The sequence below is a fragment of the Hemicordylus capensis genome, chromosome 7 (genome assembly GCF_027244095.1).
Source record: "Hemicordylus capensis ecotype Gifberg chromosome 7, rHemCap1.1.pri, whole genome shotgun sequence".
Lineage (NCBI taxonomy): Eukaryota > Metazoa > Chordata > Lepidosauria > Squamata > Cordylidae > Hemicordylus > Hemicordylus capensis.
This window is the reverse complement of record NC_069663.1, coordinates 25,183,291-25,205,147: the sequence shown is the minus strand read 5'-3', so window position 1 is coordinate 25,205,147 and position 21,857 is coordinate 25,183,291. Positions and strand designations below refer to the sequence as shown.

Genomic DNA, 21,857 nt, shown 5'->3' with positions numbered 1-21,857 from the left:
AGCTGGCAACCACCTTAGCAATAGTAGGGGTTTTTTTCCAATCTCATCTTTTGAGGTGTATTAATTTGGGGCAGCAGAAGGAAGAGTCGGTATTCCAATCTGGCTTGTTAGACAAGCCGCGGGCGATGTCGCTACTCGCCTCTTCATCACCAGTTTGAAGGGTGGCAGCCACACTGGCCCTGCCCGCTTAATTATAGTTCCTGTAATCCCCCAGAATGGTGCTCCCCGAGGTTCCCGGAGGGCCAGGGCGGAGTGGCAAATTCTCTCCCCGCATTAGAGGCCCTGCAGATCTTTTCTGCCCCAGCAATCTGCTAAGCAAAGTGTTATAAACAGCTCTCTCCCCTTCAGCATTATCCCTAATCCACGAGAACTCCACCCCTGATACTTCGACAGCTGCATGCCTGGCAGGAGTTCAACAGATGAAGCTTGCCCCCTCACTCCCTGTTGAACCAATCGAAGTAAAACACACAGATTTATGCTCTTTTGATTTTTATCTGCATAAAATACTAATTTGAAAAACAACACCACAATTGTCCGGCTTTTCCTTTTCAGTCCCCCCACAACTTTTAAGTAACTGAAAGCTGACTGTGAGGTCCTTGGGGACAGACATGCACATGACTAGCAATGTAATGGTAACCTGCTCTGAACTCATCATCATGGGATATGCTGGGGCAGAAATATGAGAGAGGCATGGAGGGCAAAGTGAGGTAGTGGTTAGAATGTCAGGCTAGGACTAGAGAGTCTCCGGTTCAAATCCACACTCAGCCAGGAAGCTCACTGGAGCAGGAGATCTAATCCACATTAGCCTCTGTATATGTAGCCACCTAATGGCGCAGCGGGGAAATGACTTGACTAAAAAGCCAGAGGTTGCCGGTTCGAATCCCCGCTGGTATGTTTCCCAGTCTATGGGGAATCACCTATATTGGGCAGCAGCGATATAGGAAGATGCTGAAAGGCATAATCTCATACTGCGTGGGAGGAGGCAATGGGAAACCGCTCCTGTATTCTGCCAAAGACAACCCCAGAGCTCTATGGGCGCCACGATTCGACACCGACTCGATGGCACAACTTTACCTTTAGCATATATGTAACCAGGAGCTTATTTTTTGTCTATGCCAGAGTTTCCCAACTTTGAGATGTTGTGGGACTACAACTGCCATCATTCCCAGCTACAGTGATGAAAGGGTGGGGATGATGGGAGTTGTAGTCCAACAACATCTGGGGAATTGCTATTCTGTGCCAACTAATTAGCTCAGCGGCAGAGCATCTGCTTTGCAGGCAGAAGGTCTCGGGTTCGATCCTTGGCAGCATCTCCAGGTAGGGCTGGGAGAGACTCCTCCCTGAAAGGCTTGAAGAAGCGGCTACCAGTCAGTGTGGGTAGCTAGGGGAACCAATGGCCTGACTAGGTGGAAGGCCGCTTCCCGTGTTGGGATGGGTCCGTAGCTCATGCAGATGGTCTACTCTGCCACCATTACGACGGACATTTAATCTACCGCTTCCCAACAGAAGCTCTCAAAGCGGTTTACATAGAAAGATAAAGTAAATTAAGCAAGGTGGTCCCCTGTCCCCAAAGAGCGCAAAATCGAAAAAGAAGCATGAGGTAGGTGCACCAGCCACAGCCACTGGAGGGAGGCTGTGCTGGGGATGGAGAAGGCCAGTTGCTCTCCCCTTACTAAATATAAGAGAGAACCGCCACTTTAAAAGGCGCCTCTCTCAGGTCCAACCCCTGGCAGCCTCTCCAGATAGGACTGGGAAAAGCTCCTCCCCGAAAGCTTGGAGAGGCTGCTGCCGGTCAGTGTAGGCAACACAGAGCCAGGTGGAGCAAGGGTCTGACACTGACTCGGCAGCTTCCGATGTCAAACAGCCCCACTCCAGGGACCAGGCCCTTTCCTTCCTTGTCTCTCAAGGAGGCTTTCTGCCACCCTCTGCAAGCAAGAGCCATGGAGGGACCATACCCCCAGAGGATGTGTGTGGGGTGGGGGTGGGGGGCAGAGAAGGAGGGGCAGCTGATTCATAAATCAATTCTGGAATATCCTCCTGCAGCCACCGTTAACCCTCGAGCAATGAGGGGCGCATTCCAGGGCATGAGAAACAAAGATGCAGACTTGGAGGGAAGCCAGGCCTCATTCTTGGGCTTCACGCTCTCTCTCTCTCTCTTTCTCTCTGCAGGATGGAAACCCCTCTCGTCAGACCCTGCATTCCCGCCCCCCCCCCCCAAGCATACACGCAATCCTTCTCTTGCGCTTTCTTCCCTCCCTTGCCCCTCTTTCATTGTAGACACAAAGGGGCACGGACATGTGCTGTCCAGGATCGGGTACTTGGCAGCCCTCGCGCTCTGCACCTGCTCTGTGGTTGGGGCACACACAGCGGACTGCTCTGGAGCCAAGAGGAAAGGGGCTCAGGGAGCTGCAGAGGGGTGGGCTGGATGCCCCCCCCCAGCCCTGGTCCCTTTACAACCTCCATGACATTGCTGAGAAATGATGGAAACAAACCAGCCTCTCCCAGCCCCAGAGGGAAAGAGCTGGCACAGGCCTTGGGGCGGAGGCCCCCTCTCCTCCCTTCTGAGTTAGTGACCGCATTCAGTGCTGACACTTGGTGGGGGCCCTCAGTCACAAACAGGCCCCCTGCTGGACAGAGATGCTCCCTCGACCCCACCACCACCGCCAATGCTTCCGTCACCAGCTGCAACACACACACACACACACACACACCAGCTGCAAGCCAAGGAAGGCAAGGTTGCTCTCTACATCTCCTAGGCTTTGCTTGTGGCGAAGGAATAATAAGATGACCCCAGCCCAAACTCTTCACTGGCCCCAGGCTCTTGTCATGGAGAGGGCTGCCAACTTGTTTTACCAGCCACAACTCCTGTGCCTTTAACAGCCCCATGGTCTCCAGGCACATCAGCAGATGATTGTGCTTATCGCCTTCCATGAACATTTTTAACTCCTGGTTTCTGCAAAACCAAAGCCACCTAATGGCACAGCAGGGAAGTATCTTGTCTAGGGAGCAAGAGGTTGCCGGTTCGATTCCCCAGCTGGTGTGTTTCCCAGACTATAGGAAACACCTATATCGAGCAGCAGATGTAGGAAGGTGCTGAAAGGCATCATTTCATACAGCGCAGGAAGAGGCAATGGTCAACCCCTCCTGTATTCTACCAAAGAAAACCACAGGGCTGGCTCTGTGGTCGCCAGGAGTTGACACCGACTTGACCGGCACACCTCTACCTTTTTCTGCAAACCAAGCTGCAACTAAAGGAATAATCCTTCTCTCTCTAATCCTTTTTTTCTTTAGTAACTTAAGCTCGTGAACATCACTCTATCATGTGGCAGTGAATTCCACAAGGGAATGATGCACACGTTCTGTGCAGTTTTGCACAGAAACTCTGCCAAGATGCTCCAAAATGCTTCCCCCTTCGTCAAACCCAGTTGTATCAAACTAATCCTTGCTTGGACCTGTTCTATGTCAATTCCGCTGCCTCAGAGCTGAAAAAAGACCCTTCTTTCCTCCTTTAAGTCAGGCTCAATCCACATCCCACATCACAGCCACCCGGGAATTGTGCTGAGGTGAGTGGGTGTGAGAAACACAGGTATCCCTCCCAGGGCGGAGGAGGAGGAGGAGACAGGCCGGTTAGTTTGTCTGTTTAATTGTACAACCGTTCAAAAACCCCGCAAGAGAGAGGATTCCATTTCCAGGGCTGCTGGGAGCTTCCTTAAAATCTATTTCTGAACTGCACTCTCTCTCCCGAAGCCCACCCATTTTCTAGCAAATATTCCAGAAGATGCAAATATCATACGAGAGTCCGTTCTGAAGATTCCATGTAAGGGCACAAGCTCAAGAACACAAAATACTTTCCCCTTAACCCAACTTGTCAGATAATTAGGTTGGCTACAAAAGGGTAGATTCCCCTCTCCTTTCAATGCCATTGGTTTTTTTTTAAAGCAATGACTAATACAGTCCTAGGTGGTGGTCATTATTCCAGGTTTAACACATGTGCATAGCATGAAAAACCACCTCTCAGCAGCCCATCACCTTCGCTTCCGGGCTGACCCCTTGCCATTAACCAGAATCCAAAAACACACACGCCCACGGCCATTTCACCCACATGCATCTGAAGGAACTTCATCCAACAACAAAAGGAAAGCCACATTCTTGCACTTCAGTAAGGTGGGCAACTCAGACGCAGTATTCCACCCTCCCCCAACATTTTTCACAAAATCAAGCCCTTAGGATCTCTAGCAGGGATGTAACTAGGAGAGAATGGGGCCCATGTTCATCCCTCTCCCCGGCGGCATGGCAGAGGAGCTGGGGGCCCCTCAGGAGCTGGGGGGGGGCCCCAGGTTCTTTGAACCCACCCACTCAATTGTAGCGACACCCCTGAGCTCTAGCACTGCTTTCAGTCTCATCCCTGGGGACTCAGACTCCAGGCCACTTCCCTGGCTATGTTTTCAAATCCTTCCTCTATGCCCGGGGAGGCAATGTGGGGCTCTCCAGAGGCTGCTGAACTACAACTCCCATCACCCCCTGTCACAATTTATTACAGCTGGGGGTGATGGGAGTTGTAGTCTAGGCAATCCACAGGTGGCCTCCCCCTGCTCCAAGTCCACTTTTCCTGAGCCCTTGGCTCCAGTCATTCTCAGATGTGGGTTCCCAGATGTTATTAGACTATGACTTCTACCATTCCCATCCACAATGGCCGGCCCTTATGGCTGGGGATGGTGGGCGTTGTGGTCCAGCCACGTCTGGGGACCCACATCTGAGAACCTTTGGCTTGGCCCTTTTAAACCGCACCTCCTCCCCGCCCTGAGATCCGAGTCGACATTGCATTTTCTGTTCATTTCTTGTTGTGCCTCCCCTCTTTCTGTTGACTTTCCCAGGCCAACGGGTTGATTTTTTGAACTCCTTGGGACAGGAATGCCTGGTCCATCTCCTTGCTTGAGAAGTTCAGTAGGACACAATGGACCTCCAAGCCGTGGCATAAATAGCAGCAGGAGGGGCCTGTGAGGCTGGATCCTGCCAGGGAGCTGAGAGCGGCCAATTCACACCTTTGCAACTGCAGCCTGGCTGTCCTCTTTTGCGGCTCCCCTTACAATGGCGGTGTTGGCTTGTAACACCGAAGAAGGAGTCAAAAGGAGTCGAGTTTCCCTTCTAGACCCAGGAGGGGCGGCTAGAGGGAGCCGCTGAGCTCTAGCCCTGCTGGTGACTGATGTGTCCCAGCTGGAGACACCTGGAGAGGGGAAATTCCTGGAGATGCAGGCCCCTCTGAAGTGCCCGCTTGATTCCCAACACTTGATCCCCCTGAAACCACCAGGCTCGGGGATGAAAGGGGGCTGAAATCCCACCATGTTGGTGTTCCTTTGCATTGGGGGGGCCAGGACCACGGACATCCATCCGGCAGAGTATCGGAGGAGGAGTTGGACCCAGGCGGGTGACCAGTTCAGATCCTCTGCCCAGCTGCGGAGCTCACAAGGCAGTCTTGGGCCAACCACTACCTCTCAATCCCACTTATCTCACAAGGTTATTGTGTTTGGATAATACATTGTCCTGAGCTCTTTGGAAGGGCACCAAGAGGCTTATGAACAATAATAAATAGTAAACTATTCAGTTTTTCTTCCCAGGAGTCCAGCACAGATGTGATGACCCCCATTTTATCCCCACAACAACCCTGCAAAGTTGGCTCGGCCAAGAGGCAGTGACTTGCCAGGGCTACCCAGCGAGCGTCGTGGCCAGAGAAAGATTTTATCCTGTTTTCTCTGGACAACAACCCTGTGGGGTAGGCTAAAGCTGAGAGATGGCTTTGCCTCTCAGTGAGCCTCACTTGATGAGTGCAGGTTTGAACCTTGGTCTTTCTGTCCCACATCCAGAACTCGAAGCGCTGCATCAGGCAGGCTCTCAGCACTCCGTAGCCGTCCTGTTCCCTGTCTCCACTGACCAACCACCAGTGGTATGTAGCTTGTTCCACACAGATACAAACACAGACATAAACTCACCTTCTTGGGCACTGACCATGCCCAGCCAACAAGCCAGCAGGCAGGAGAGGAAAACCCGGCCAAGTTGACCCATTTCCCCAAACTGAAGAATCCCACCAAACCCCAGTTCCCGAGATGATCTAATGTCTCATTGGCAGCAGGATGGGGGGACCAGGGAGAGACTGGGACAGTTTCTCTCAAGAATCCAACTCCCAGGTTTGCTGACCCTGACCGAGAGAAGTTGCCGTGGAAGTTGCACCAGAAAACAAGTGACGAAATCTACGGTGAAGTCAGCACCCAGGAGAATGATTGAAGGATGGATCCAAAGGAGAAGAGAGAAACAGAGATCACACTCGCCAAAAATCCTGGTGGAAATTCAGAATAATTTCCCAACTTGGAAACACTGGTCCGTATCACAAAAAAGGCTGGGGGAGTTCAGTGAGCCAAAACAAGGCTCTGTGCCTCCAATTCCCAACTTCAGTTTGGCTTCACTTGTCACTCCCAGTGTTGATCATTCTTTTTCTTTCTTTCTTTTCCGCCCTTGTTGTCTCAAGTCTTTCAAAATCTGCACCTGATTTTCCCTTCCCGCTTTTTGGCATGTCCTCGCTCTTTCTGCTCTGGCTTCCAGGACAAGACGGAGAAAAGAAAACCTCAAATAATCATGCAAACTTCCTCACTCAACTTCTCGGCCGTGCTTCTGAGTTTCCAAAACGCTGACTTCTCCAAAAAAGAGAAAAGAACGAGGCAGTGGAGCGAAAGTCTCTTCCCTTTGCCTCTGTCCCTGACTCACCCACTCCTACACACACAGCTGAAAAGTTGTTTGGTCCAAGAAGGGAGGCCTGAGTGGGAGATTCACAGTTGGGATGGGGTGGGGGGGGGATGAGAGAGAGAACCAAGGAAGGGTGTGAAAAATTCCGTCTGGCCAAAGCAGGGTTAATGGGAGGAGAAGAACAGAAGGGAGAGAAAGAAAGAAAGGCTGTTCTTAAAGTTATATGCACACACACATTCCAAACAAGCAAAAGTACGCGGAGAATACAGGCTCATCAGGGAAAGATGCTGCCAAGGTGAAACTGGAAGGTGGAAGCCGAAAAAAGGCAAACATTCAGTCAATGGACTGAATAGTAGTTCCCCAAACTTCAGATAGTTAATCCCAGAGGGATTGTGTTTTAGGGGAAACAACACACACACAGCGAAATAATCTTGTGACACCTCTCACCTAACAGACCAACAGATTGATCGTGTGTCATACCCACAGCAGACAAACCTATGCCTTAGCTATTGTGAAACTTACTAAAGAGACCTGTGCTGCCTTTTGGCTTATACTGGTAACAGACAAGTGTGTGCTTTAGTTATGAGAAAACACACTAAAAGAAGAGTCTTGTGGCACCTGGGAGACTAGCAGATTTATTAGGATAATAGTCTAAAAGATGCCCCAGGACTCTTTTTGTTCTGTTTTATTTCTATTTTTCCAGTGGCTAAGGAACACCCATATTTCAATCAAAACCAGAGGCCTCTCTTCACTTACAATGGCTTTTAGCCATGATATCTAAATAGAACTTCAGTGCTCAGGAGCAGTCTACCTTTGAATACTGGCTGCTAGCAGAGGGTGCTTCTGGTCTGATCCAGGAAGGTTCTGCTTATGCACCAGATGTGACTAGAATAAAGTCCGGGCATGATGTCTCCCCACCTTCTCCTCCTAGGCCAGGGGTGGCCATCCTGAAGCTCCCAACTGCTGTTGGACTACAACTCCCATCACCCTTCATGTTGGTCACATACACTTCCCCAAGTTCTCCCTTCCTGGGGAGCAGCCCAACTCCCTGATGGTGGAAGATGCTGGAAGATAAGCAACTTTAGAATGCCCCATTGTTTGTGTGTTTGGGGGGGCCGCACTGTGTGTCTTTGTCAAATTGAGCAGTCTGAGCTTGCAGAGTTAAACATTATCCACCGCAAACGAGAGCTGGGTGGTGGAAGATCTGATATGCAGCAAACAAGAGGTCCAGGTACACAGCCACCCAAAGCGGTTATATGATTACTCCAACACTTTCAATGGATTTGGGATAACTTTCTCACAGCAAAATCCCACCATTGACTTACAATTTAAAAAAAATAAGCAAATGTATTATTTAGGAGAGCCATGTATTTTAGCCCATCTATTAACTGCACTGATTGTGAATGATGGAAAAGTGGGGTATAACTATCCTCAAAACAAAATCAATAAAACTTGCAAGGCAGCCCCACAGGCATACATAAAGCAGGTGAAGCTGTTCCTGGACAAAGTGGCCAGAAAAGCTTCACCTGATTGATTTCTGCCTGCAAGGCTGCTATTCAAAAGGCAAAAAATAATTTTAAAAGTACTTAAAAATGAAAATATTTAATTCTAATAGGCCACTCAATTAAGTAATAGGCCACTCAAAAAGAAAAGGGAGAGAGACTGAGATTGGTTTGTGAGCAGAAAGTTTGCATTTTTTAATTTTCTTATTAATGTTATTCATTGTTATTGTTTGTTAATCTGGTCTGTGACCGCAATAAACATACTACTACTACTGAGCAGAAATGTCACCCTCTCCCCTCTCCCTAGTACAGGTACCTCTCTTAGTAAAAGTACCTCTCTTTTCCCCACAACAGGCTAAACAGCAAAGCGGGGACAGGGACATAGCTCAGGAAAAAAGACCAAGGGGCAGTTGGGGGGGGGGGAGATCGTGTTGCATATCCTCCACTCCAAGGGTTCCCAGTCTTGAGTCCCCAGATGTTGTTGGGTGACAAATCCCAACATCTCTTTGGCCATTGTGGCTGAAGACTCAAGTTTGAGAACCCCTGCTGCTTTGGAACTTTACTCCTCTCTGACCATAAGTAAAAACTCTTTCCTCCAGCGCCAGGAAGAGAACCTAGATGAGTGCCTGGATGTCCCCTAGTCCTTCTCCTCCTCCTGCTTTATACTGGGAAGCTTCCTGATGGGTTTTCCTGTCTGTGCAGTGATGGGGTGAGAGAGAGGAGGTGACGGAGGTTAGGAAGACACCCGTTGGGGCAAAGTGATGACGCGTGATGTTGCACACCAGAACTGGAGTCCAATTTCTTTCCAAAAGGACCAGCATGATGGCTGCTGATGGATTGTTAAGTGGCAGGTAAAGAATTCACCTAGAACACCTGAGCAGGTTGTCTAGAATCCCCCTGCTCCTCTGCCACTTCTCTGCTCATACATCCAAATTAGGAATATCCTCCTTTTAACCATATAACTGACAGGGCCAGGGTGGCCCAGCTCAAGCTCTCCAGCTATTGTTGGACTACAATTCCCATCATCCCCCAGTTTGTGGGTGAGGGTGATGGAAGTTGTAGCCCAGCAACATCTGGAGGGCCTCAGGCGGCCAAACCCTCATATAACAGAAGGAAAGTAAAACAGACAAAAGAAAGAAAGAAAGAAAGAAAGAAAGAAAGAAAGAAAGAGAAAGAAAGAAAGAAAGAAAGACCCTTGTGAAATGCTGCAATTCCCCTTTTCTATAGACCTATTTCATGGAAATAAACTCTGTCCTCCTTTGCATCTGGGCTCTCCCTGCCTTTACTGATTTTAGCTCACATTGTTATTATTTTGTCCCTGGCCATGGCATATCTGCAGAAGAGTATGTGCAGTGAATGAGAGTGCTTATCCACCGTTCCCAGAAGGGCCTGTCTTTCAAGGCAACAGAATTCCACATTACTCTATGGTCTTGGAGGACTGGCTGCATCTCAGCCTCAGCTTTCATATCTGCATTGTGGGAATAACAGCAATAAGGTGAAGATTAAATAAAAAATGTAACCACTCGTTATAATTATCTTCGAAACTCTTGATCTGTGCTGAAAAGGAAGCTGTTGTGTCCAACATCTTAATATAACAATTGAGACCTGTCTTTTAAATGTACAGTAGAGTCATTTCATAACACTGTATGTCAGGGGTTCTCAAACTGGGGTCCTCAGATGTTGCTGGACTACAACTCCCATCACCGCCAGCCACAAATTTGGCGACCCAAATTTGTGAACCCCTGCAGGGCTTTTTGAAGGGACAAAACAAAGATCGTCGTCATTTTCAGTTCCGTTGTGCCTGGAAAGTCTATCTCCATTGGCTTGCAGCCAGAGATAAATCTGAGTCAAGGCTTATTCTCAGAATTTGCTTTGGATGTGTAGCATTGCGAAGGACTTACAGACTATCTCCTAGCATTGTCACGAATGCTTTTCCCTCGGTCCAAAACAACAGCAGCCAGCCCTCAGCAGAGGCTTGAGACCTGGGTGAGCTTTCTTCACAAGGAATAACGCTCCTGGCAGCTGACCTCTTGCAAAGTTGCTCTTGAGAGAGATATGGAGCTCTTGCAGAGAGAGAAAGAGAGAGAGAGAGTGTGATTATTTCTTGCTGCTTGGCTCTGGCTCACATTATTTCAGTGGTGGATGAAAGCACTTCACAAAAAAATAAATACTTGGTAGCACTTGAGAGGAAGAAAACAGCAGATAATAAATAAAATTCCAAGGCAAACAGATCAGCTTCCTGCAGCCAGAGTCCCATAAATAACCGCTTCTCCAGCAGACCACTGGGCAGGCACTTCCAATCAGCCTTGAGGCTGTGCCTTACATCTAGGCTAGGCTGTCCAAATCAAACGTTTGAAGGATATGGCAAGACCTTCTTCTCCGAGCCAATCAGAGCTTCTGAAGAAGGCAGGGGCACTCTTATAGCTGCTTCCCTTGTACATGCAAATACATCTTATCTTATGTAGAGTTATCAAAGGATTTATTCAGCTACAACTCCGTCTTCTGCTTCTCCTTTCCCTCCCTTTCCCTTTCCAATTTCCCCACCCCACACTCTCTACACAGGATCCCCACTGGGGCAAACGTCCAAACAATGACTGTCATCCCTTGCCACCCACAGTTTTACCAACCGCGGTTTTGAGTATATGCAAATAGGAAATTGTGACAGGTCTTGCCATCCGCGACCCAAGTATCTGTTGCTGGCAAGGGTTTTCAGTGATTGGGGTGGGGTTCTGAGGTTCGATCTGCTCATTCCCCTTAGTGACCCTTGCTGTCCCTTGCCAATTTAAAATGCCTTTAAATGATTTGTGATGGGGGGGGGGTTCGAAAAATGTCCAGAGGTTCAATCTGATCCTGGTGAGTCTTGGTCATATCACAGGATATTTTTCTGTGATTTTTTTAGCTTAAAAAATAATAATTCCCCTTTATTTTTAGACCTTTTTGTGGTCATGGTTCCCCTAACCCTGTTTCCTGTAGACTTTAATGCCTCGCCAATTGCGAATTTGCCAACAGCGAGGTTTTGTCAGAATGGAACCCTAGCGGTTGGCGAGGGATGACTGTCAATACAAAATATTACTAGATAGCGTACAACAGACACCATTAGGCACGTACCTGGGGCTCAGGTCCATGTGCCCACTCTCCTAGAGGGCCCCATGATGTTTCCCAAGGGAAAAGAGGCCCCCTCTTCTATATTTATGGAATGGCTTGGCCCAGAGTTCTGAAACCTGGCACAGATGTCAAACAGTTAAGCAAGGGGCAGGTCGTGCTGTGGTTTTAATTCCCACCCCCTTACGAATGCACTATATGTCCAAGTTGGTTTTGTGTTTGAACTGTGGAGTAAGGGACACATGTAGTGTTCAAGTTAGTTTGAGAATGGTCAAGAAACTATGTGCATCCATCGGGGCTTGAGGAGGTTTGTGATCAAGAAGATGTATGGATTATTTGAGGTTGTGTAGTCTCCCTGCCCCCCCCACCGGCCAAATACACTCTGACCCAGACCTGTGGGTTTGTTGTGAAACGTATATATACGGAGAGGATGCTTATTTTGCAGTGAGATGGGTGGGTTGTAAGCTCATTAGGTCCAGGGTCCAAAAATTCCTAGTTGCATCTCTGGAAGAAAGCCAGCCACCCTATCAGCATTAGCGGGCTGATATCAGGATAAACAATTTATTATTCTCATCCGTCTCACTTGCAGCTGCTGAATCTGGTTTCCTTCACTCTGCCCTTTCCACAATCCTCTTCTTAATTCACACTGCAGGATGCTGGGTAGGGGAAGAGGAGATAACCCCACAAAAGCGACAGACCCCATAGTTAACATTCCAGCAATCCCAAGGGGGTGCATGCATGTTTGCCTGTGAAGGGCCAAGCCGAGACCTTGTTCTGTTTTCTGGACACAACTTCGGAAAAAGAGCAGTTGTGCCCTTCCCATGAAAGATCAGCTCGGAAGTTGTACATTCCTGCTTCACCCCCTGGGACAGGGGTGGCCAGTCTGAGGCTCGCCAGCTGTCGTCGGACTACAACTCCCATCGTCCCCAGCCTACGTTGCGGTCTCAAGGGGACATTTTTCTGTTAGCTGATATCCTGACTAAATTATTCAACAGAAGTCCGCTTGAAATTGTTAGGACAATTTAGTCATTACAGACGTGTCCTATTAATTTCAATGGAGCTTCCAATGAGTAATTTAATCAGGAGATCAGCCAATAATTGTAAGCACAATAATTGTTGTTAATGTGGCAACAAGAGGCCTGGTTAGGTGAGTCTGCATTTAACCAACCACACCAACATATTAAAGTAAAGTGTGCCGTCGAGTCGGTGTCGACTCCTGGCGCCCACAGAGCCCTGTGGTTTTCTGTGGAAGAATACAGGAGGGCTTGACCATTGCCTCCTCCCGTGCAGTATGAGCTGTTGCCTTTCAGCATCTTCCAATATCGCTGCTGCCCAATACAGGAGTTCCCCATAGTCTGGGGAACAGACCAGCGGGGATTCGAACTGGCAACCTCTGGCTTGTTAGTCAAGTCATTTCCCCGCTGTGCCATTAGGTGGGCTTACCAACATATTACAGTACTGGAATTTCCATCCCTTCCTCTAAGGAGCTCAGGGGGGCATACACGGTTCTTCCCTTCTCAGTTTTCACCCTCACCACAAGCCTGTGAGGTACATTAGGCTGAAAGATTGTGATCAGCCCAGTGAGCTTTGTGGCCTAGGGGAGACACCAAGGCCTACTTTGACAACCTTCCCTGCTGCATTACCTGGAGAACACCTGGTATCGCCCCAATGCATTCTGGGTGCTCATTTCCCAAGGGCACATCCTGACTGTACCCTGAGGGCAGGCAACAAAACCCCACAGCCAGTGCTTGAATGATGAGGCAACCGAGCCCTGTTCACACCTTATATTCAACCCGTGTACGCTCTGTGTACAGTGCAAGCACCGACAGATCTGTACACACACAGAGTTATTCACACATGATGTTCAACACATGTACAGCATTGCACTTCCTGTCCCTATCGTGCATTTGAGGGGCTTGTACCTACATTCACTCTTAAAATAAACCCGTGCATAGTCGTTCGCGCAAACAGATATACATCATGTCTACAGGCACCTGTACGCACCTATGATTTTATGACCGAATAGGGCTTACATGGGGGCGCCTTCATGAAGCCCACAGGCCTCACCTCCTGACTCTTCCCAGTCAGTCTCTCTACTCTAAGACGTACCCGTGCCTAATCCCATGTGTGGCAGCTCTCGTGAGAGTTCGCGAAAGGGGGAGAAGGAGAGGAAAGTGGCAGCGGCAGGGAACATAAGGCCAACGGCCAGGTCAGCAAACAGGCCGGCTGGCGGGTGGGGGGGAGAGAAAGCTGCAGTAGCGGCAGCAGCAGTGGTAGCCGGGGGGGTGGCGGGGGAAGAAAGCAGTGGCAGCCAGGGGGAGGAGAAAGCGGGGTGTGTGTGTGTGGGGGGGGGAGAAAGTTGGATGAGAGGGAGCAAGTGGTGGGGTCAGGAGAGGGGGGATAAAGTGGCAGCTGGCCAGAAAAAGTGGCTGACCAGGTGGCCGGCCAGAGAGAAAAAACATTGGAGTAGGGGAGAGGGAAGAGGAGGGGGGAGGGCTGAGAATGAGGGGCCGGGAATAAGGGAGAACTAGAGGTGCAGATAAATAAACTAGCGCCCAGGCCAGCTAGTTTATTATTATTATTATTATTAATAATATTTACATGCCGCTTTTCAACAAAATACATTCTCAAAGTGGTTGACATAGTAAAAGAAATAAAATAATAGTTCCTGTGCTGATAGGACTCACAATGTGCACAGTTAGCAGGGGTATCATGCCCCACCCCGATCCCCAGCTTGACAGTCACAACCTCTTGAGGCCCTCTTATTCAAGCCACCTTTTGCCCCCCTACCACTTCCAGGGGCTTTCTTTCTTTTAAAAACGTCTTTGGGCTGACCCACTGGCAACGTGGCAGCGTTCTTAGCCCTTTTCTCTCCCTTGGAAAGCCTCATGGAACATAGGCAGCTGCCATATACTGAGTCAGACCCTTGGTCCAGCTAGCTCAGTATTGTCTACACAGACTAGCAGCGGCTTCTCCAAGGTTGCAGGCAGGAATCTCTCTCAGCCCTCTCTTGGAGATGCTGCCAGGGAGGGGACTTGGGACCTGGATGCTCTTCCCAGAGCGGCCCCATTATCCCCTGAGGGGGAAATCTCACAGTGCTCACACATGTAGTCTCCCCTTCAAATGCAAACCAGGGTAGGCCCTGCTTAGCAAAGGGGGCAAATTACAAGTCATGCTTGCAGCCCCAAGACCAGCTCTCCTTCCATTGCAGTCAATGTCAGTAAGGGGAACAGCCAAGTCAGTACTCTGAGGGAGGCGGAACACAGTGGATAGCGTGACCCTGAGAGGTGATTCTTCTGCCAAGGACAGAGAGTTTTCCTTGAGGCAGCAAAGATAAGGTGCATCCTTCCTCCCCTGCTAGAATGGGGGCGGCGGGAGTGGGGGAGATCCCACAAGGGGCTGAGCCGGGCACAACAGGCAGTGAACTGCATTAACTTTTGGGAACCCATCTCCTGGGCAGGGAAAAGGCAGTGGATCAACAGGATGGTTTCAGAATGGGTTATGTTATGATTAGCATTGTGCCCCCCAATGACAGACCTCTTGGTTGGTGCACCGTACAAGTTTTGAGAAAGCTGCACAAATCTGCATGTGTGTGTCTTGAAACTTTGTGTGTGTGTGTGCCTGTGTTGTGTTGATGCTGTGTGCCTGTGTTGCAGCCACTATAACAGAGGGATTCCCCCTTTCTCTCTCACACAGTAGAGAATACGTTTTCTAAGATGGCATTGCGAACGGCAGCTTTTAAATACCACGTATCTAGATATGAAGAGGAGGGAAGTGGGGGAGGGAGGGGTTACTTGGGTGGGGTTTTGGAGAAGGGACAATCGTAAAGGTCTGTCATTGTGCCCCCAAACAGTTTGTCTTCTGACTGCTCCCCTCTCCACATTGCTGGACCCTCGTGGTTATGTGAAGGTGAGTCTCTTTTCACATACCCAAAGGGCCTTCCTTGACTATCCTCAGTTATTATGATTATTATTGCTCACTAATCAATATAAAACATATTCTGCCAACACCTGAAAAAACAATAAAAAACTAATAACAAAAACCAACCCTGAGCAAATGTTATGATCTACTGGCCAATAGATCTATCCATTTAAGCTGCTGCCGCCACCGATAAATATTTATATACCGCTTTTCAACAAGAAGTTCCCAAAGTGGTTTACATAGATGTCAATAAATAAAAAGGCTCCCTGTCTCAAAGGGCTCACAATCTAAAAAAGAAACATAAGAGAGACACTGACCAGCAACAGTCACTGCAGGGGTGCTGTGCTGGGATGGAGAGGGCCAGTTGCTCATTCCCTGCTAAATAAAGAGAATCACCACTTTTAAAAGGTCCCTCTTTGCTCAGTTAGCAGGGGCCTATATATTTTGTAAAACTGTTATTACTTTTATCAATAAATCAAACATGGCAGTCCTTAGAAAGAATAATATTGGGCCATCACTATGTCGTTAACGTAAGCCCCCCCCCACCAAAAAAAAGGGTCACTGCCCCAAGGAGTGCACAATCTACATCTCAGCAGAGGGGAATTCAGTGAGAGGAAAGCTAGGCTAGGCTGTGGTCTGGGCAGCCAGGCTTGGCCTCGGCAGAGAAGGTGGCTCTTCTGTATTTCCTCCTGAGCCTTGACAGGTTTCATTCGACTCTGCTCTGGTCAGATTTCACTGGGAAGACTCTGCCCAATTCTGGGTCCTCCCGCTGCACCTTATGATGGATGTGGATCAACTGGAATGGGTTCAAAGGAAGGCAGCGAAGGAGGTGAGAGGCCCGGGACCCTCCCTTGGAGGCACTGTGAAAGGAAGGGTCTGTTTCGCCGGGCAAAAGGAGACGAAGGGGAGAGATGATCGCCATCTTCAAAGAGCTGAAATGCTGACACACAGTTGTTTGGGCTTGTTCTCCAAAGCAAGGGGCCGGAATCACAAGCAAGCTGATTCGGGCCAGGCACTAGGAGGGATTCCCTGAGCATAAGAGCAGCGGGGTGGTGGGGCACAGGGTCCCCTCTAACAGGGATTCCCAGAGGCTGTGGACTACAACTCCCAGAATCCCCAGCTGCATTGGCTTTTGCCGGGGGATGATGGGAGTTGTAGTCAACCAGGGGACAGTGGTGGGGAAGCCTGGCCTCATGCCGTGATGGGCTCGGCTCCCCTTGGCTATTGCTTTCCAAGCAGAGGCTGGAGACAGCCACCTGTCAGGGACGCTGGACCGGTTTCCTGCCCCGAGCTGTGGGCTTGACTCGGGGTTGTGGCTGATCTACAACTTCCGTCACCCTCAGCCACAATAGGAACATAGGCAGCGGCCATATACTGAGTCAGACCCTTGGTCCATCTAGCTCAGGATTGTCTACCCAGACTGGCAGCGGCTTCTCCAAGGTTGCAAGCAGGAATCTCTCTCAGCCCTATCTCGGAGATGCTGCCAGGGAGGGAACTGGGAACCTTCTGCTCTGTGATCTGCTCTTCTGCTCGGTGATCTACAGCTGTGATGGCAGCTGTCAGGTTGGGAAGCCCTGGCTAGAAGACGGCCAAGATACTTTCCAAGATTCCTTGATTCTACAAGGCTTGAACAGTCTTACTCTTCCATAGCTCATCCAGCTAGACCCAGCCTCTCTGCTGGCTCAAGCATCCGAGTCCCTCTCTGATACACACGCAATGCAAGCCGAGAGATAACTGACCCATCCGAGACCACCCCAGTGAGCAGTAAAGATCCCGACACACAATATCCCAAACTGTTGTCAAGATATTGGAGGAAAGCCAACGAGAGAATGGCAGGCAGGCAGCCAGCCACAGTCCTAGGGGAGGAATTAGAACCCAATACCACTGCGCCATAAAGGCTCCTCAGCTGCTTCTCCTGATCTGGTGTTCTTATAGAACACAAAATGCTGAATTCCTCGAAGCACCGAGTGTTTGATTTATTCCCAGGCCTTCTTTTTTCTAAAGCATAGCTTTTGATTTCCATGGTTCCCGGAGCTCCCCCTGGTGGCGGCAGTTCAATATTGTAGTTGCATTTGGGAATGTGTCCTCCCCCCCCCCGCCAGATTTTTCTTTTTCCTCCTTTTTTTGCAGCCATTTCTGTGGGCTAGAAATCTTAAACTTTATTTACAACCAGTAATTCTTAAGAGCCTGATAAATATATCGGCAGGTAGATGTGTATGAATTTGCATGAAAGAATTACAACTGGATTATTTACTGCCTTTGAATTTGCAATAATTGCTATATAAACGGCTAGTAATATGATAGAACTGGTCATCATCAAATTGTTTTCGGAGACCTGTGACTTCATATCTAAAAGCAGCTGCTTGGAAATCATGTGCTTTTGGAGCTGGAAGCCTTTCTCTCTCCTCTCAGGTGTCTGCATGCCTAGGCAGGCACAGCTCTAATTTAAGCTCTGCAGGCACTCTGCACAAGCTCAGAGGCTCTCTGTTATTGCTTCTCATATTCCAGGACAGAAGACAGTCACTGGAATGAAATTCTAGGCTCGAGACCTGGATCAAATTAAGAACTGGAGGGAGGATTAGATTGGGTAACTGTACAGAGGAAGTCCAGCAGTCTCTCTCTCTCTCTCTGCAAAACATTTGGTGGTTGTCATCGCTTGAGGAAAGGGGACTGCTGAGGCATGTCAACATTACCCAACTCCCAAGGGATATGCTGGAAGAAAAAGGTCTGAGCAGGTCTGTAGGAAACCAGTTCTGACTGGAACCGTTTGTGTATTCGCTGGAAACAGGGAGGGCCCCTGTTTCCTCCCTTCAGAAGCCCTGAATGGATGAGAGTCCTTGCAAGCTCAGGAAGTAGAAGCTTATTCCAAATGCCCTCCAGCATACACAAGCACGAGTGTACTGTGTTGTTCCTTTGCGAAAAGAAGCAGCAGCCATATTCACACATGACATTCGACACTCGTGCAATCTGTGTGCAGTGTATACAGGACCTGTATAGCTCGGGTACAGCCACCCACGTTGTGTTGAATCCAGGCACGTCCATCCACTTCCTGTGTGCCTTTGGATCCACCCCCATCCAGGTTCTCCTCTAAAATGAACACAGGTAGTGATTTGCATGAATGCCTTTAATCTCTCCCAGCAATGACATTATTTGTATTTAGCTGCTAGGCTGATGACCAGTTGTGGAGGAGGAATGTTGGCAGATGCTGCTTGTAGTGCTGGGAAGCGAAAAGCGGCACCTGCTTTAATTCTCCTCTTCTAAAGGTAACGTGTGCTGTCAACTCGATTTCGACTCCTGGCGCCCACAGAGCCCTGTGGTTGTCTTTCGGAGAATACAGCAGGGGTTTCCCATGGCCTCCTCCCACGCAGTATGAGATGATGCCTTTCTACATCTTCCTGTATCGCTGCTGCCAGTATTAAAGGCAGAAGAGCCTTGTCCTCTCTTGCATCTGGCAACCCCAACAGCTGCACCACAGACGGAACTGACACTCCCTGCTTGCCGTGGGTCTGAGCCAGCCAGATCTTTGTGCTGAATTGCCAAGTACTTGAGGTCAAGCGTCACCCGGCCGGCGCTCTGGGGCCTTGTCATGGGTCCGAAATGGGACTTGTGTGCCAGAGTCAGGGTTATCTGAGGCCGCTTGGGGCTAGGCTCCTTCCCAGATGGCCTGCCCAGACCAATTTCCTTTGGCCTTCCTTCCCAGCAGCTTCAAGGCTGTCAGCCACCAAGAGGAAAATGCCCTCTCCCAATACTGTCTGCGGCTGGCGCACAGCTGCTGACATCTGGCTTCAGATGCCCCCCCCCCCAACTAGCATCAAACTGGGGCAGCCAAGGCCACACCCTGATGTGTTTCGTGGGACAGGCGGCCTGGTCTGGGGAAACAGTACACTCCCTGCAACATTGCTCAGTGCTTTGGAAAGAACCCGATAGCAAACAAAGGAGGGGGACGTGGTGTGTGAGCACCACAGCCTGAGCCTACCACTTCTGCATTTAGAAGGGCTATTCCATGGTTTGCTTTTGTGTCTCACTGACCCAGGGGCAGACAGAAGGCGGGGAGGAGAACTGGTCTTGTGGCTGGTCCCCTTTGCTAAGCAGGTTTGCACTTAAAAGGGAGACTCCATGTGTGTGCACTGGAAGATATTCCCTTAAAGGGGATGGGGCTGCTCTGGGAAGAGCATCTTCATTCTTGTATGTAGAAGGCCCCAAGCCTCCTCCCCGGCATCTCCAAATAGGGCTGAGAGAAGCTTCTGCCTGCAACCTTGGAGAAGCCACTGCTGGTCTGTGTAGACAATACTGAGCTAGATGGAACAAGGGTCTGACTCAGTAGAGGGCAGCTTCCTAAGGTGGTCTGGGATCTACTAGTTACTAGGAGATTTCTGGGGCATTTCCAGTAGTCCGGCCGGGACTCCTGATGCCCAGTTGTTTAATAGCAGCAACCAAGAGACTTCTCTCCCACCTCCTGAAACAAAGCAAGCTTAGGAGCACGGAGGTCTCAAGTTCAATTTCTGGAAGCATCTCCAGGCCAGTCAGTGTAGCCAATACTGAGCTAGATGGACCACCAGTCTGACTCGGTCTAAGGCAGTTTCCCATGTTCCTAAGATTTTTATGCCAAAGGCCCAAGTGCTCAGTTCTGGAGCTGAAAACAAATTATTGGGCGAGGGTGTGCTCAGAGCTGTGTTTCTCAGTTTGAAGTGGCTATTCACACATTACATTGTCTGCTCAGACAGGTGCCTGAATCCACATCGAGGTTTTTGTGTGAATGTCCACACATTCTTTTAAAGACAACGGGGAACTGGCCCCTTGAAAATGTAGGGTGTGCGTGTGTGCACATAAGGTGTACAGACATACAGATCAACAACACTGTACAGACTGTCATGTGAACAGAAGAGCATGCCCTCCGCCCCCATTACCTCTGTTTTAATCCTTCCTATTTGCATATTGTGGAAGTTTTAAATATTGTGCAATCTGCCACTCTTCGCAGGTTCGTTCATCTTGCTTTCCACAGGCATACATGCCCAGCTGCCTGCCATTTTGCACACTGCAGCTGGCTAACATTATCTGCAATTATTTCCCCAGTATATATTTAATGCAAAGACAGACAGACTCTGCTTTACATTTCAAATCAGTGCCAAACCAGTTATTGCAGAAGTAGAAGAACAGATATAACTGCAAGAGCAAACTGGTACCAGGACTTAGCCTGCTAAGCACCTTGAGTGTAGCTGTTTCTTAAAGCAAATTTCTAGACCTTAAAGTTACAATGGTAAACTTAGAAGAGTCTGAACAGTATCCAATAACATCCTGGATACTGTGCAGCGGTCTTCTGTGTGGCTCGAAATTAGCACAAGCAAGCGAGGACAGTGGGAAGAACGGACAAGCCCGTGGCGTTCTCTCTCAACTGCAGGGAGCTCTCTGACACTGAATCTGCTCTGAGTCAGGGTCCTTGCTGCTTGCTCCTGTTCTGTGCAGGGAAAGGATTCCCACAATGCACTGCCACAAAGGGCTGACACACAGCCCAGCTCCAACACACTGAACACAGTAAAGAGGAATGGTTGCAAAGTGCATTCCTGAGGTATGACCACCCGTTTACTTGGTCGAAAAGAATTTCCTGCCCTTCACCGTATGGAGAAAGGCCAGGCTTATAAATAAGGCAGCTATTTTCATTCCAGGATGGGCTTCGTTTGAGTCACCGGCACCCACCCCAGCGCCCCATCTCCTAGGAATGCCACATATGTGCAGGACTGCTGCACTAGCAGAGACTGGATTCTGGAGGTGTGCTTGCACCGACTTTCCCCAAACAGCAGGAATTACCTCCCCTATTGACTCTAGCTCTAAAGTTACTTTGCTTTTATACAGTTTTGCCCCATTGCTTTGAGAAAATGAAACTACTACAATTCCTACCATGTTGCCTTAAGGAAAAGATCTGAAGATTAAAAAAATGGCCAGCACCATAAAGCCATTGCACAAGTCTATAGTAAGGCCACGTACAGATCTGGTCGACCCACTGCAGTGAGAATGCCCAAGAGCCCGAAAAGATACAGGAAGACGCACATCTAAAAGTTGGAGCACTTTCTCTGTAAGAAAAGGCTGAAGTGTTTGGAATTTTCACGTTAGAATAAAAGTCAGTTAAGGGAGTCATGGAGGGCTACAAAATTATGAGTAATGTGAGTGGCAAATTTTCTCATAAAAGGAAAACCAATGAAGTTGATCGGAAGGAGAATCAGGAGTGACTAAAGGAAGCACTTTGCCGATTGCATAGGTAATGAGGCTGGGATTTTGAACCAATTAAAACCCTTCTATAAAAGACACTCCTGATTAAGAAGTTACTTTAAAAAAAGTTAAATCCATTTAAGTGTTTTAACTGGGTGAAATAATTAACACCGATCCTTAGCTCCCTAAGGACTAGGCACCTGGGTTTTGTGTTTAAATACAAGCTGACTTCTGGGCTCAGCAACACACACTGTACTTCTTCATGTATCCCTACGTGGGAAAACGGTTATGTGGCTGTACATCATCCTAAAATCTGACACCCAATAGAACCGGAGGAAGAAGGAGCAGAGGGGTTTTGTGTGTGTGTGTTTGTTTTAAACTTAAACACCATTA

The 21,857-nt window shown here is 49.0% G+C and overlaps 1 protein-coding gene across 3 annotated transcripts in view; it reads right to left on the bottom strand.

Moving 5' to 3' along the window:
* The window catches only part of AXL (AXL receptor tyrosine kinase), a 51,929-nt gene extending 45,112 nt beyond the window's left edge, over positions 1-6,817 (bottom strand). For all 3 annotated transcript variants that reach the window (XM_053268361.1, XM_053268363.1, XM_053268362.1), the window contains exon 1: positions 5,988-6,817. In XM_053268361.1, the coding sequence (XP_053124336.1) occupies positions 5,988-6,060 (73 nt within the window). In that variant the 5' untranslated portion in view covers positions 6,061-6,817. The remainder of the gene's footprint in view (positions 1-5,987) is intronic.
* Between the last annotated feature and the right edge of the window lie 15,040 nt (positions 6,818-21,857).